General features: G+C 46.5%; 1 protein-coding gene across 1 annotated transcript in view; it reads right to left on the bottom strand.

Moving 5' to 3' along the window:
* cacna1ab (calcium channel, voltage-dependent, P/Q type, alpha 1A subunit, b) overlaps nt 1–16,081 on the bottom strand; it is a 138,113-nt gene that overhangs the window by 105,659 nt on the left and 16,373 nt on the right. Inside the window, exon 3 of the mRNA XM_086212337.1 lies at nt 5,647–5,943. Coding sequence (XP_086068463.1) covers nt 5,647–5,943 — 297 coding nt within the window. The remainder of the gene's footprint in view (nt 1–5,646; nt 5,944–16,081) is intronic.

The following is a 16,081-nucleotide window of genomic DNA, read 5'->3' on the forward strand; positions in this document are numbered from 1 at the left end:
AATGAAGTCCTCTGGGTCTCTGGTGGAAGGAGCCACAGTGCCTACCAGGCAACACAGCCTGGCTCGCTACAGATGGCGGCATGCTGGGATACACTCAGATCACTTTCAAATCAAGAAGTGGATGTTCTCTAAATGTGAAAATGTGTTGCGATGAAAAACTCTGCAATAATATACAGGATAAGTCCACCAGGTACCGACTGCTTCATCGGACTCCATCACAGTGACGCCAGTTCAACTCTGAGCGCGGCTTCTGGAATACAGGAGTCCGTGCAAAGGAGGTTCAGCTTCGTGCGCTGGAGAGAAAACAACAACTCAAAATACAAGGAGCAACTTTGCTGGTGCAAGAAAATGGACAAATAGCAGCGCTGATGTCCAGCAACACTGGCAATCGTAAGTGGTTTCTGCCATCGGATACAAACCAATGAGGAACAAGAATGTTGTTTGTTTTTTTTGGGGGGGGGGGGGTACTTTTAAACACTCTGAGGGAAAGAGAAAAAAAATGAAACACACCAAATCTCTGGGAAATACACCTATCCCCCATCTTCCACCCTGACAAAGAGATACCCTAACCTGTCTGACCTGAGCTCCACGGAGACCAGGGGGTAGCTAATTAGCTCAGCACAATGAATGGTAGTGGATAGGAAGTGCTAGCATCCCTGTGTCCAAAGCCATCAACTCGCTCAAGTTCAGGATGTTGGTTCATCCAGCTGTAATCCTCCTCATCCTCTCTTACAAAGTCAGCCATGACTCACAGCAGCACTCGCTCTTCTAGTGGTTAACGAACTTTTTACTTTGAAGGTCAAAGTTACGATGGAGCTTTTACAGTGATGCATGCCACTGCGCCCAGTCCGGAAAGTAGTTCCGGCATGTATCCGATTCTCTCATTGAAAAGTCTCCTGATTTCAACTTTAACATAACAAATGCTATGCACAACCCTTGGTTTTAACAAGCCATTTTGGAGGAATGTGTGATGACTTCTGACAGAGGTATGCTAACACTTCCCACCCACTTCCATGCATTGTGCTAAGCTACCTAGCGTGGGTCTCAGCTTCCTAATGCTGCACTGCAGAGAGAAGGGTCTCTGTCTCTTCTCCAGCTCTGGAGCGGATGGATAGCAAGTGTACACCCCAGAAAGTAGTTCCTGTAACCATTTCATTAGCAACTTATGAAACCACTTTACAGAAGTATTTCCCTTTTGTTAGCTTCTACCATGGGGGGCATGGCTCAGGGGCTGAGTGGCCATCTAACAACCCAAGAGTCGCTGGTTCCACCCTCACCCCCGGTGTGTGTGAGTGTGTGTGAGAGTGTGTGTGAGTGGCCGAATGACACAACACTGTGAAGCTCTTTGATTGCCACTAAGGTAGAAAGGTGCTTTATAATTTGAGTCGATTTACAATTTTTCAGGTAATCTTGAATCAGGTGATGGTGAATCAGTAATAAAAACAAACCATAGATTATGATTCCCCGTCTAACCCACCTGTAGGTGGAGCTGATGTTGCACCCGTTCAATCCACGGATAGCAAAACACCTGTGTTACATTCTTTTCATTGCCGAGTCAAAATCAAAAGCTAATGTAGCGTGAGACTGATCACATGGTACTAAAGATGGAAGTCAAACGTGGTGATCACCCAACACCACCCATCGGGAGGCAAACACACCCTCTCTCACTCTTCTAGTGTGTCACTGCGTTGCAATGAAAAACCGTCTCTGCATCAGAACTACAGACACAAACTACACAAGAGGGTCACCGAGGGGAAGGAGCCAATCCCAGCTGACACTGGGCGAGAGGCGGGTACCACAACCTCGCCATTGCTCTGAAATTAAATCTATTCTGGGATCTAGCATCGCATATATTTGAGTGCTAAAACCACCACACAACTTGCCGTCACTATGTTTCTCAAAACACGGATTCAATGCAAAAAATAAATAAAATTCGGCCACGGTGGATAAAATACACAGATTTACGAGCATCATCAACATCCTATTATGAGCTACTTTCCAATCGTGAGCACTCGGATTCACGATGTTGCCGTCTGAACAAGAATTACAATGAAGATTTCTCATAAAAATGATTTCTGAACTGTTTAAAACGTCACGTCAAACGATCTCAGGGGACCAACAGGATGAACATATGCAGATATCTGGAGACATGATGACAAAAAGAGGATTCTAAATATTGCAATATTCTTCACCCCCCCCCCCCTTCAGCTCTAACAAATACTTTTCCCTCCTCGATTACTTCTTTGTGACTTCAGCAGTCAGATGGACCAAAGACCAAAGTCTTTGTGGATTACTGATCATAGGGCTGGATTGAGAGGACGTGGATTACACTGCACGTTGTTCTTGAGAGTTTGTAAAAGTCATTTTTGGACAGTTTTTGTTGTAGTTTTTATTGCTTTAGTAGTAGTTAGCATCTGTTAGCATCAAGCTAAATATATGTGGCTGGCTTTGTTTTTTTCATTCTGCAGTCAAAAAGAAATAACAGAGGAAGGAAAACGCCCTCATGGACTCCTACTGGTGAGAGCTTGAAAGGCAAAATACCCGTGCACACATCAGTGTGTTGACTCTCCACCGTAACTGTGAGCTTTGTCATGTAAAGAATGAAGCGGCCATCAGCGCCAAAGGAGTTTAAGCTCTACGTTTAAGGGTTCAGGTCCCAAGATGGGCAAACATCTACTTTCTCTGTGAAAACACACTTCTGTATATACACATGCATATTTAATATATATTACATGCAATATTTATTTCTCTCTAAAAATATATTTCTCCCCAAAGATCACACGCACTGTTCAACATCTACCGCCTTATAGAACTCCATCAACACGTATCACAACCCTGCAAAGACTGGATTTTAGATTTAGTATTTCTATTTGTATGTTTTTGTATCAATCCAAATATTTCAAATTCATAAGTCGGAGGGCTGGGCGATATCAGGGGAACATGCGATTACACTGTTCAATACTGCGATAACGATATGACCTACAATAAATGTGTATATATATATTTTTTTTTAATGAAATATCAAAGGATACATTATAACTACAGCACATTAAAGCTTATCTTTCTGTTTTAATATTTACAGCTAACATAGACCGCAAAAATGTAATAGCCTGGGCCCATTGAATAAAGAAACTGAAGCTATTTGTAGCCAACATGTGCTTTTATTTTTAACATATTGCAGTCGCACAAGGCTCAAACCTGACTGTTGGCCAATTCAAACAATTTCCAAGACTCTAACTAAAAGATATCTGGGAGAAAACAGCAATAAAATAAATTAAACATGGCAACTGGCAAATTAAACGTTTCTCCCATTTTAAAGATCGAGACCTGCCAATGCCATCATCTTGCTGAACAGGAGGCAAATACAGTTCTATGATGGAGAGTAATGTAGAACCACTGAATCAAGAGGAAGGGAGACTGATTCACCCCAAACTCCTTTAACTCATCTCTTACTTCAAGTTCTCACACAGCAACACCAACATGGTCTCTTTGCTAGGCTGCAAGCAGGAGCGCTGACAGGCCACCACATGCCCTGACGCGCTGAGGAGCGAACGAGTGGCTGCGGAGTCGCGTTCGCTAAACTCACAGAAATGGACGGTTGCTCAATCCTTCGACGTCATGCGGACTCGGTGTTGTCGGCTGTTTTTTACTTGTTTGTGCAGTTCTTTGAGGTGGTGTTTCAGGTGTCGATGAAGACTGTGCTTGTACGACGTCGTCACGTTTGAACCCAAAATGGCTCCAAATGAGTGAGGAGCTACCTTTTTTCGCCACCAGGTCCGCCTCATTTTCCTCGCGCTCGCTACTTTTCTCTGCGTCGTCATTCCCGTAACGCGCCCGCCCTCGGCTCCGCTAGCTCGCTAGCACTAGCCTGCTAATGTTCGCTATCGCCACACCACCAGTTAATGTCATGAGCCGAACGCGCGGCTAATTTAACAACGTCACGTGTGATTGGTTCATTTTCCCAGCATGTGAAAATGAACTTCTCATCATGGACACATGACTTTTGCGATGTGTTAATCGCACATTTTGACATCGCGATGACGATTAAAATTCGATTAATCGCCCTGCCCTAATAAGTCGATACGCCTTTTACTTCTTGGATTTTAATCGTTTTGACAACCGAGCACATCCAGGAGCAGCAATCAGCTTCGTTCCAGAAACGTTCTTATGTACAACTTTGTTAACTGCTTAAAGATGCTTCTGTTCATGTGGTACCCCAGCATGAATGTTATCAAACATCTTTATCACATCACACCAAAATGTAAACCCTGTACAACCAAATTAGGTCCGTGCCAGTACTTTTTGGGTGCAAGTCTACCTCATTCTTTGCACTGTCAAATAGGGAGCAAAAGGAACCAGAAACTATCAGTGTTAGCATGTTTGCTACGATGTGCCAACATGTTTACAACAATGCTAAAAAGACTATGAGAGCACTTACAGACCATAAACTATGTATTAATCTTTGTCCCAGAAAAAAAGCCGAATAACTGGTATGCTACCAACAATACTGCCAAACCAGAGGTGTCAGTCTGGTTTTTTGTATCAGAAATCAAAGAGTTGTAGATTTTTGATCAAAGAGACGGATTTTACCAGGCGATGGCCTTGACGGTTTGAAAACTGATGTTTTTACAGTTTTGTGAAAACAAAAACAAAACTTCCTCAGAACATCTATCACTGAGTACTTGAAAAACCAAATACACATTTGGTTGAAGTACGACTGTAACAGGGAAAGAAAGTACAAAAACCTCAGGGAGCACTGCAGAGCCTTCACTCGTCTTCTAGGCCAAACTGTAATTTGCTTCACACTGGATAAGTTTGATTCCAGGCAACAGAACGTTCCAGGTTCCAGCAGCAGTGGACCGACCTGTCTTGACAATTACAGCTTTTTCCGCTGCTGTCCTGCAGGACGAGCCACCATATATGGTCAGTAGTAATTAGAGAGAGCGGGAGCGAGTCATTTCCTCTCCCTCTGGTTGCATGGTGCTTAAGCCTTCATAATGCTGACATCAGCACTCAGCCCTGACTACAACTAGCCCCAACACACACACACACACACACACACACACACACACACACACACACAGAGTCAGGTCACTAACAGGTTCAAGCTAAATGCTGTATTAAAGATGCATCTTAATCACCAGCAGCAGCATCATGAGAGCTGGTGTCATGACAACCGTCATCACCCTCCACATCATCTTTCACCCGGTCAGTGGCAGCAGCCTTGTCAGGTGAGGCCAGCTGGGTCGGGCAGTGAGAGTCATCATGTACTCCATCAAGTGTCTCCTGACACCCCAACCCCACAAAAGCCATAAAACATGTTAAGCACTTTGAAACACACTCACACACACACACACACACACACACACACACACACACACATCATGTGACACCTCACATGTGGCAATACCCCAACACTGCAAAAAAAGAGAAAAGAAAAAAGAAAACACAAAAAAATGTTACACAACACAATGGAATTATGTTTAAAAACACCACATCCTGCCACAAACCAGCACACCAACCACAGCTTTCACCCGGCAAGTGTTAATTCAACACTCGCAGCACACTAGGCCACATCCCGCCACCCACACCAGCAAACAGCCCGGTACCTTGGCAGGCTGCTCGGCTCAGCTCATGAAAGGATATGGCCATTCGGTGATCTTCTTGGCGTACTTCCTCACCACGTTGTCCTCGCTGAAGAGGAAGAGGGAGCGGTTGACCGTTAGGCAGCTCTGCCGGACGGGTATGGGGTTGTACAGGGCCATGGTCCGGGCTCTCTGGGCCATCGACTGCTTGTACATCCGCTGCGCTCCGGGGGGCCCCCCTTGTCTGCTGCCGCCACGGCCGGGGCCCCCTTGTCCGCCGGCACCCCCGCCACCACCGCCACCACCACCTCCTCCTCCTCCATACCTGTTGGGTAGCTCGTCTCCAAAACGCGCCATTCTGCAGATACCAAACGCCAGAGGTTAGGAAGGAGCCGGGGGGGAACCTCAGAGTGACACCTCCACATGCCACCACCCCATCAGCATCGGCTCCAAACACGCATGCAGAATGTCGGTGGCTCTGTCCTCTCTCAGTGTCTCTGTCTCCTCCTATCTACCGTGTCTCCTTCCCAGATCTTCAGCGCCTGGAAGATACCTCCATTTGTGTGGAGAGGGTGGGTTGGTGGGAGGGAAGGAGGGAGGGGGTGAGAGGAGAGGACGGGGGAGGGAGAGGGAAAGCGCACGGTGTCTCTGGTCGTGTGTTTAGAATCTGAATGGGAATTACAGCTTTATGTAATTTCTGGCAAATTAGTTGGACAAAACGGACACGCGGGGGAGGAAGCAGTCAAAACCGGGAGAGCATCGGCGTTTGGCTTCATCCGAGAAGCAACGTGCAGTCCGTCAGATTGTTGCTCGGGGGAAAAACCTCTCCAAGAGGGACCGGAGTTCTTGCATGTCAGGAGGCAGACGGGTCGATCACTACAGATGAGCGTGGTAAAGATGCATAGCTGTGCGTTGAAGTAAATATTGCAACCATCTCCACTACTATCCTAGCTGGAGACTGCGTCTTCCCCCCCCTCTCAACAGCCTAGTGCATCTTGACGGGATCTGCAGTTGTCTCTCTTCCCCTCCCCGAGACCCATTCTTTTCCTCTCGGAGACAAAAATAGAAATAGATAAGAGTGAAATCTTTAATAATTCATTTATTCATGTGCAATATATCCGCAATGTTTGATGTGGCGCGGTAGATACCCCCCCACCCCACCCCCCCCGCCACCTCTCACTGCCACAACGCCACTCGGGTTACACGCAAACGCCGACCGAGGGGGGCTTCCCCAAAACCCGAAGCTGGTGACATTTGTTGATATTTGATGATGGACGGTGCGGCATCCCCTCTCCTCCTCTCCCTCCGCCTCGCCAAGGCGTCGGTCACTGATTTTGGGCGTGATTGCGCGCACTTGGAGACGGAAATACACCGGTGGTTCAATCTACCCAATTTAAATCGTCCCCTCCCCCCCCCGGGATAAGTGACTTGATGAGATGAAAAATAACGTCCACAAAAATCATCTATAATCCAAGGTTGGTAGAAGAAGAATCCCTGACGTGTAGGATCCGGAGGAGCAGGACAGGACCACTGGGGGAGGCAGCATCATCACCATCATCAATTCTTGGTCGGAAAACACGACGGCGTCGACGTGAAGCAGGTGCTCGCATCTTCTCCTCCGCCACCGGGCGAAAACAGTGCAGAATCCCCGCCCAGCAGCATCGCCCCGGAGGCTCCTCGAACCGGAGAGAGGCAGACAACCCCGCAGAGCCACAGAGAGCCCAGCTCCTCTCCCTCTCTCCCACCCTCCCTCCCTCACTGTTTTTTCTCTTTCCTCCCTCGACCCCCCCAGGGGAGTCACTCGGTCCGGAGGCTGTATTCCCGCGGAGATCAGCCTTGGAAACGCAGGAAACCTTCTCCGGCTCTCTCGCGTCCAGTCAGCCGCACACTGAGCATCTGATCAGTCTGAGCGCAGCGCACGACGCACGGCGCCTCCCCGGAGCCTCCCCCGCTCCAACCCACTCCCCACAGCGCACGACGGGGATGTATGGGCGAGGTACGCTGCTGCTCTCACCTCAAGAGACTCTACTTGTGTTATTGTAATAAATGTCACACACACACACACACACAATAATCTTGGATTCAGTCTGTGTCAGATCTGAACGCTCCACGAACACGTCAGCTGTAGGTGGACCGAGGCCCTGGGAGGAGAGGATGGCCTCCTCTCCAGGTAGCCAAGCAGTCCACTTTGCCCCGTTGTGTTTACTCAAACCCCGCCGCCAAGCAGAGGGCTTCACCGTGATGAAATTAATGTAAATTATGGCAAAGCTGACTCCTGTCCCCCTATCTGACTGTAGACCGTTATGTAATTCTGGGGTGGGATTCCTTGGGAGTATCTTCAGAAAACTGCTTCAATTCACAAGACAACATTTTTCATGCAACAAAAAACAAAACAAAAACCCGACAAAGATGTTGCCAATAAACTAAGTTGCACTGACGTTTCATCCGCACAGCCAGGAGGAGAGATGGGAGAGTTTTGTTTGCTTTTCTGAGGGTGTGTGTGGTTATTTTGAGGAGGCTTTTGAACGAGGTTTTATCTCCCCTCGTTCCTGCCTTCTCCTCCGAGCCGTCTGTCAGTCTGGCTCCAGCATCTGAGTTGTCTTTGATGCATTTCAGCAAGCTGTTTGCTTGGGTTAAACCGACCCAGCTGTCACCTCTCCAGAACGGGAACATGAAGGTGGTGGTGCAGATTTCCAACTGATTCTTTGAGATGTTGCTTTCTGTGAGGAAAACTAGGGGAAAAATAAAACAATTGGGTAACGGGACATAAAGAATAAATAAACTTCAGTATCTGTATACTTTTGACAATGTCCTCGCTCCTGAAATGGCTACTAACAGTTTTTTTCAAGGCCTTTTGGTGCTTTCCAAAGTGCTGAAACGGAAAAGCTGTGTGCCGCGTGCAAGCCTTTGGAAGAGATGACCATCACCGTGCGTCAGGGCGGGTTAGTTACCTCCAGCCATCTGTTAAATGCTAAGAAATACTTCATATGTTTGGTTGCTGTCATTCTTCCACTTTGGCAAGTAAACACCCATCATTTTGAGGTCGAGATTCTGTTCTAAAAGTCCGTCGATGGAACATGGAGAATGTCCCCTAAGGCGGGCTCCTAGAGAGATTTGAAAGCAAACTCAGCAAGACTGTATAAAAGTCATTAAAAACTTCATGATAGGGGATATCCTGGGAGCACACAATGTTCAGCGTGTTGGCAATATCACCCTCTCTCCGAGTGTTACAATGGCAGCAATGAGCAAAAACATGTTGGGTAGATTTATTCAGATATTCAAGCAAAAATCTATGCTTCAAATATTTAATCGTACCGGCTTTTAACCAAGACATACTGATGTGCTGTTGAGCAATGGAGCTTAGAAACAAAGGACAACGTTAGCTTACAACCAAGGATGAACATGAAAAAGATAACGGCTAGCTGAAAACTAGGAATGAACACCCAAAGGTAACATTAAGTTAGAGCAAGGAATTAACATAAAAAGATAACGTTAGCTCAAAACTGAGAATAAACACTCAAAGATAATATTAGCTTCCACCTCAAGACAACAATTGCTCATAACTGAGAATGACCACCAAAAAGACAACATTAGCCTATAACTAGGAATTAACATAGAAAGAACATGTTAGCTTAAAACAAAGAACAAATACCTAAAGATAAAGGCTATTGCAGAACTAAGAATGAACAAACGATAAGATAAACTCAAAACTAAGGACGAACACTGCAGAGAACATGAGCTTAAACTGAAGGATGAATACCAAAAGGTAAAGGCTATCTGAAAAACTAAGAAAATAAACCAAAGATAACGTTATCATAAAACTGAGAAGGAACAGTAGAGACAACATTAGCCTCAAATGAAGGAAAACCCTAACAAGATCATGTTCGCTTACAACTGGGAACAAACATAAAATGAAAATGTCAGCTTGAAACTAAGAACCAACAACCCTGAGAGCACTCACTGAGAACAAAGAGTAAACCCCAAAGATAACGTTAGCTCAAAACTAGGAATGAACGATACAGAACAATACAGAAAACGTTAGCTTGAAACACAGGATGAACACCAAAAAATAATGTTAGCTTAAAACTGAGGATGAAACACAAAGTTTTCACAGACAAACAATAACCTTATGATAGGTTTGCCAGCTTGTTCCTTCATATCAGTGCTCCAAAAAATAAAGATCGCTAATGAGTTTCACTTGATTGCACTTTTAACTTGTATTGGGGTGAAGGCTTCAATAAGTTCACAAGGTATTCTTCCACCTTGCACTTGATATTACCAGTGTTTTGTATTATTTTACACACATGTACATATATATATATACATATATATATATATACATATATATATATATATATATATATATATACATATATATATATATATATATATATATATATATATATATATATATATATCAAAGTATATTAAGTACTAGAGGAACAGTGCGGCTCTCATACTGGTGCAATATTGTAAAAAAAAAAAAAGCCATTGATGAAATAGTCCAAAACCCTGTTTCCTACAAACAATCATATTTTGGTAGCCCTCTAATGTATCTTCGTACATTTTTGTAAGACGATAACTTCATGGATTGGAGAATGAACCTGAGCTGGCCAGTTATCCAGGGTGTGTAACCGGCTGTGGTGGTTTCCAAGTAACGCTATTATTTACAAGCTGCCTTTTCAACGTCATGATACTGTATGTGTGCACCACCAGATTCCCCCGTCATCTGATTCCCGTATTCTAGTGGCTGCAGGCGTGATAAAAGCCCATTCCCGCTGACAGCATGGGAGTGAGAGTGAGTATCGGGAAGGAGTGGGTGGTGGTGGTGGTGGTGAGAAGGTGGGGTTTTGGTGGTGGTGGACAACCCTGTGTGTGCGATCACAGCGAACCATGGCGTGGTGGTACACCAGAGCTGATCGCAGCCGTCACTTACAATGAGGACGGACTGAGACGAAGATGAAGACATTTCACTCTCATTTTTTAACGCACTGGCGTTCCTTCCCCAACGCCTCATGGGCATGCTGCATTCCCAGGCTCCCTCCACGAGAGAGAGAGAGTGTGTGTGTGTGTGTGTGTGCTGAGGGAGTCGTGCTTAGGCCCTGATGCACAGCATTGTCATTCAGGGTGCGTTCACACAGGCAACCCCCGCAGGAAGCCCTAGCACCTCCCACTCGAAACGACCCCCCACCACCGCCCCCCCCACCACCGCTCCCTCCGCCCCTCCTGATCTGCTGTGTGATCTCACTCAGCAGGCTGAAGCTCCACAGCCGTCTGAGGCGAAGAGGGAAAGACGACACAGCAGAGGCAACTTAAAAAGACACGGGTGGACAGACTTCATCTCATTTATAAAGTAGATTTAATTTTAAAAAAACAAACGGTGGCAGCGTTTCTACCCACTTCAGGAGATTATTGGGTTTAGGCTTTCAAGCTCGACGCTACAGTTGCTGTGAGGCAGCTGGATTTGGGATCTTGCCAGGTTTCAAATTATGTGTCCTCACTTAAAGTGGTTCGGCCAATCAGCAACCTTTGAGGAGATAGGGGCGTGGTTTAGGCGTGTGACAATGGCGCAACTGTCAAAAATGGTGGCTCCTGAAGAGGTTAGCATTGATGCTGCTGTGGCATCAGTTGGACCAGGACCCGACTATTTCCTCTTGAAATAAACAGGTCAAAGTGTTTGTAGTTCTTGTTCCCGGATGGTTCTAGTAATGTCTTAGCTTAGCTGACATTCGCTCTGCTACTCCATATTAGACACTCCATGTGTCTTTGGGGGGGGGGTGTAAGTGGACTACCAGTTTATAAATGATCTAATCATCTCTCTGGCTGAAAACCTCCCAGATCCTTGTTGCCTCTAATGCGATCTTTCTAATCTCAGTATCTCAGTTGTGTCTGCGTCCAGGTGTGATTGTGTACCTGTGGGAACTCAACATGTTGAGATGAAACCAGGCTACATGATCAGCAGAACCCTGCCCTGGATACGCAGCGGTTTGATGAATGAAGCCTGGAGCATCTGGAACAAAAAGACCTCGAAGGACCGCGGCCCAGACGAAGAGGGAGGATCATAAAAGCCGTTTTTCAGCAAATGGACGGCCAAACAGAAGTGGGCGCAGCATTTAAGGCAGCTCTCATTCATGACTGGAAACAAAGGCTGACTTCCTGTTATGAAGGAAACACCAGTGAGCTGCTCCATGGGCCGCACAGAGCAGCACGCTTCGGCCATCCAAGGCATCTGGTTTAACACGCCGTGTTAGCACGGATCGGGCACACGATGACTTCATCTCGTGGACCTTCTGGACTCATCAACCCAAACAGACCTATCAGAACGGTTCAACAAGCCACACTGGCTCGTCTTTCTTACATGGCTCTACCTCTGGCTATGTTCATGCACTTTACGGCCATTTAAAGAAATACTGGATTAACATTAAAAAAGCCAAAATGACAGGAAACACAAATGAACGCTGAAGTCGCTCCATGCAACAAAAATGATTCCAAACATGAAAACTGTGCAACACAGATCAGGAAAACCAGAGCCAAGTACTGATGGGATGAGGCTGATGATGGTTTTGTCCGGATCAGCAACAGTGGAACAGTGTCGAAACCTTCATATACCTTTTTTTAATTTTTTTTTTTGGAACTGGACGTGACTGGACTGGACTGGACTGGACACACACACACACACACACACACACACACACACACACACACACACACACACACACACAGGTCACATAGGGCCTCCTTGAAACACGGGTTAGGATTTTATTATTAGTTTTATACTGTACAAGAAACCCAGCTCTGAATGCTCATGCTCATTATAAGAAGTGTGTGTCTGGTAGAAAGAAAGCTCTGTGTGTGTGTGTGTGTGTGTGTGTGTGTGTGTGTTTGTGTGTGTGTGTGTGTGCTGGGGGTTTGCAGACAGGCAGGGAGATATAGCGAGCTGATGTAGCGTCCAAGCTAATTAGAGGATTGCTCTTTTTTTTTTTTGGCTCGTTCTCACACCGACTCAACCTGTATTAATTGATTGGCTGGTTAATGGAAGTGGAGAGAAGGGGGGAGGAGGGGGAGGAGGAGGAAGGGGAGTGTGCTGGTCTCAGCTAATGGGCCTCGCTGTGGTGTGTGGAGTAAGCATTCTCGTGGAAGAATCAGCACTATGGGATGGACAGAAGGAGGAGGGAGGGAGGGAGAACAGCAGGGATCAGACTTAGAAAGTGACTATGAGAGAGATTTCACTTCTTCTCTATGAACTGCATCATGACAAAGAAACAAGATAACCTTGAACACACACACACACACACACACACACACACACACACCCCAGTGTGAATACCGAGGTATCAGCCATTACTCACTTTTACCGTACTGGCAGCATAATTACTCATTTCGACTTATCGGTTCTTTGAACGCAGTTTTAGGAGGATCCGTCTTTTGTGTCCGATTCTGTTCGTGGTCAAATCGAATGATGATAACAGACAGCATCAATAGCAGAGGTGATAAAAAGGTCAAAGGGCACCATGTGAATTATTTATTGTTTCATAGGGTGAATTATGGCAGATATTAACTGAGCGTTTCACCGTTTGTACCCACACAAAGTGAAGGGTCTTCTTCCACAGAAGCCAACATGTTGAACTCGCAGCCGCCGCTGCTCTTTACCGGCTGGTTTTGCCAACAGTGTCCAACAAAAACTGCCCTGGAATTTATATATGTATTTACATGTATTTATCCACAGACGTCCTTTCTTTCCCCATAGAAACGTCCATGATATATGGGTGTCTATTCTATTCATCAATGTATCAGGTGGATGTTGGCTTAGATGCCTCCTGGGTGAGTCTCGCAGGAGGCGTTCCCAGCACATCCAGCCTTGTGGTAAGACCCAGAACGCTGGAGGCATCTCATCTGACCTGGGAATGTCGGAGAGCCCCCCGTCCCCACATGGAGCTGGACATCCGGGTTCCCTTTGTCATACAGGAAATCTTGGACGTCACCGCTGGAAGCTCAAGTAGTGCACATATGCAGACTGAGAACTTTACCTCAACATTCAGAGCAGCGTATTCTTCTTATGTCAACAGTCAGTACAACAAAAAAACCGGTCCAAGACCCCAGGCCTTGAGGGAGAAAGTCCAGATCGCTGGTTTCAATGCAGCACAACATGTGGCAACCTGCCAGAGCCTGAGGGACGGCCAACGGAAAGGCAAGTCAAGCACATCAAGCCCATATGTCCCAAGATATCTAACACCCACTGGGGGGGTTGAAGAGACATGCGGTTCAGCAGAGTTTACATTCACCGGAGAATCAGCTCAAAGAATCTGGGTGATACGGTGGTTGGGGTTACCCTCTCACGGTGGGCTGATGGAGGAGTGGAGGACATAAACGCCTGAGCTTTGGTGAAGACGCTCCCCACCACACTGGTGCAGACCGATGAACTGGTGCCGTTCAAGACTTGCCTGAGCCTGGAGTCTGTCTGCTGAACCAACTTGCATTCTCACCAGTTTCAACCATCGACTGAGAGCACTGCATGATGCAGGGCACACCAGGTAGAGCCGCCTCTGCAGCCACGTCCCGTCTGGGGCTGCAGAGGCGACAGAGAGGTGGGTCGGCCCCTAGACCCACCGTGACAACGGCAGGCCTCTTCCAAAATTAGTCATAAATGTACTTTTTCATATGCACCTCTAATACAGAGAGACGTTATGTTATGAACACCTGAAACCGATTCTACAATGATTTGATCGAATGAGTTTCTGGCCTCAGATGCGGCGTTCCACCTGCGGAAAGTAGGACAAAGCACCGACGATCCCAGGAGAGTTTTGAGAAGTTTTTTCTTTTATGTAACACAAACGTGTAGCGGCGGTTCTGTGAGAGTCCCAGTAAGCTCAGAACAGAAGACGGTTCAGAGGCTGCTGACAGAACAGGGTCTGCTCAGTTCTGTTCCTACCCTATGATTCTGGAACAGAAGACGCCAAAAAAAACAAAGAGAAAGTCCAGTTCCTGGAAGTTCTCTTGACAAATTTAGAGGCTCAATTTATGGATTTTGCCCGTTGTTTTTAATCAGAACCCAAAGTTGCTGAATTATACAATTATCAGAAAGAACTACAAGAAAGAACTTGAGAGTGTAGAGTGCAGACCTCTGCAGCCTCTACCAGCACACTTTTATGAGTAAAAACACGAATGAAATTCATATTTCCAAAACTATCACAAATATGCCTGTGTTCATTTTGTAAAAGCAAACTTGTACAGGGAGCTTCACCCTGTGACTCAAATCTACACCAAAACTTTAGGGGCTCCTCCTTAAGCCACAGCGCAGCTTTCCACAGGTTTTTATATAAATTGGTTCAGCAGTTTTTGAGGAAATCAGCTGACAAACTGATAAACAAACAAACGACCTCAGGGTGAAAACACGGCGTCCTCTGAGTGAGGAGCTCTCTCCGCTGAGGCCTCTCTGTCCCGGGTCTCTTCCCTCCTTGGGAGCTGAGACCCTCAGAGACCAGCTAACTGCTAGTTAGCTTAGCATAAGGAACAGCAGTGAGAGGGAAAACGTAATCGATACTCTTTCCTCCACACTGTACTTTGCTGCCTTTAGTACGACCGGGGCTGTGCGAAGCATTTATTGTGAAATAAATGTAAAAAATTACCGAACAATAAAACTGTGGAATCGAAAAACCAGAACTTCTTTCCTGACCGGGCGCAGTGATTCAACGCAACACCTCAAAAGTCTCGTGGTAACTTTGGCCAAGGAAACAAAACCAGAGGAGCGGCAGCTGCTAATAACCAGGCTGGTTACCCAGCGTTTTAGAGCCTCCCACAACATGGTGACAGAAGACAAACAGGTGGAACACTGACGCACCTGCACGGAAAGAAAAGGGGACAAGAGAAAAAGATACACGGTATGAAAAGTAGAAGGAGAGAATGAAGGACAAGAAAGAAAGTCAAGAGGACACTGCAAGTAAATAAAAAGGAAGAGGTGCAGAGGAAAAGAGGATAAGAGGACAAAACAGACGAGCACTAAGAGGCAGGAAGGTGGAGGGATGGCAAGCTGCTGAATGGAGTGGAGGTCAGATAGGAAACGTGAGCGGCAGATAGCGGAATAACAAAAACAGATGAGGAGAGGTGCGAGCGATTGAAGGGAGCGATAAGGAGGTGGAGGGGGTGAAAAGGAGGCGAACAGGGAGGGAGATAGTGAGCAGGGACAAGGACGAGAAGATACGGGGGGGTAGCCTGGTTTCCACTTGTCCTGCTAAACAGACTTTTAGAGCAGCGAGGATCTGTCAGAAACGAGTCGGTTGAGCTGATGCGGCCCACTTCTTGCCGCGTTCGAGGGCAGGACGCCTGAGCCGTGAAAGCTAAGGTGGCGCCCGCACTAAATGGGAGTGGCTGGCAGGTGGCCAATCACAAAGAGGGGGCAGCCCAAAGAGACAGCTAGCAGAAGAGAGACGCAGGGTTAGGACAATGGCACCCACCGGCAATAATGCAGCATCCTCTTAACCAATCAGATCCTCCATCAT

The sequence above is a fragment of the Aulostomus chinensis genome, chromosome 8 (genome assembly GCF_037954235.1).
Source record: "Aulostomus chinensis isolate RoL2024-O1b breed Wild chromosome 8, RoL_Achi_v1.0, whole genome shotgun sequence".
Taxonomy (NCBI): domain Eukaryota; kingdom Metazoa; phylum Chordata; class Actinopteri; order Syngnathiformes; family Aulostomidae; genus Aulostomus; species Aulostomus chinensis.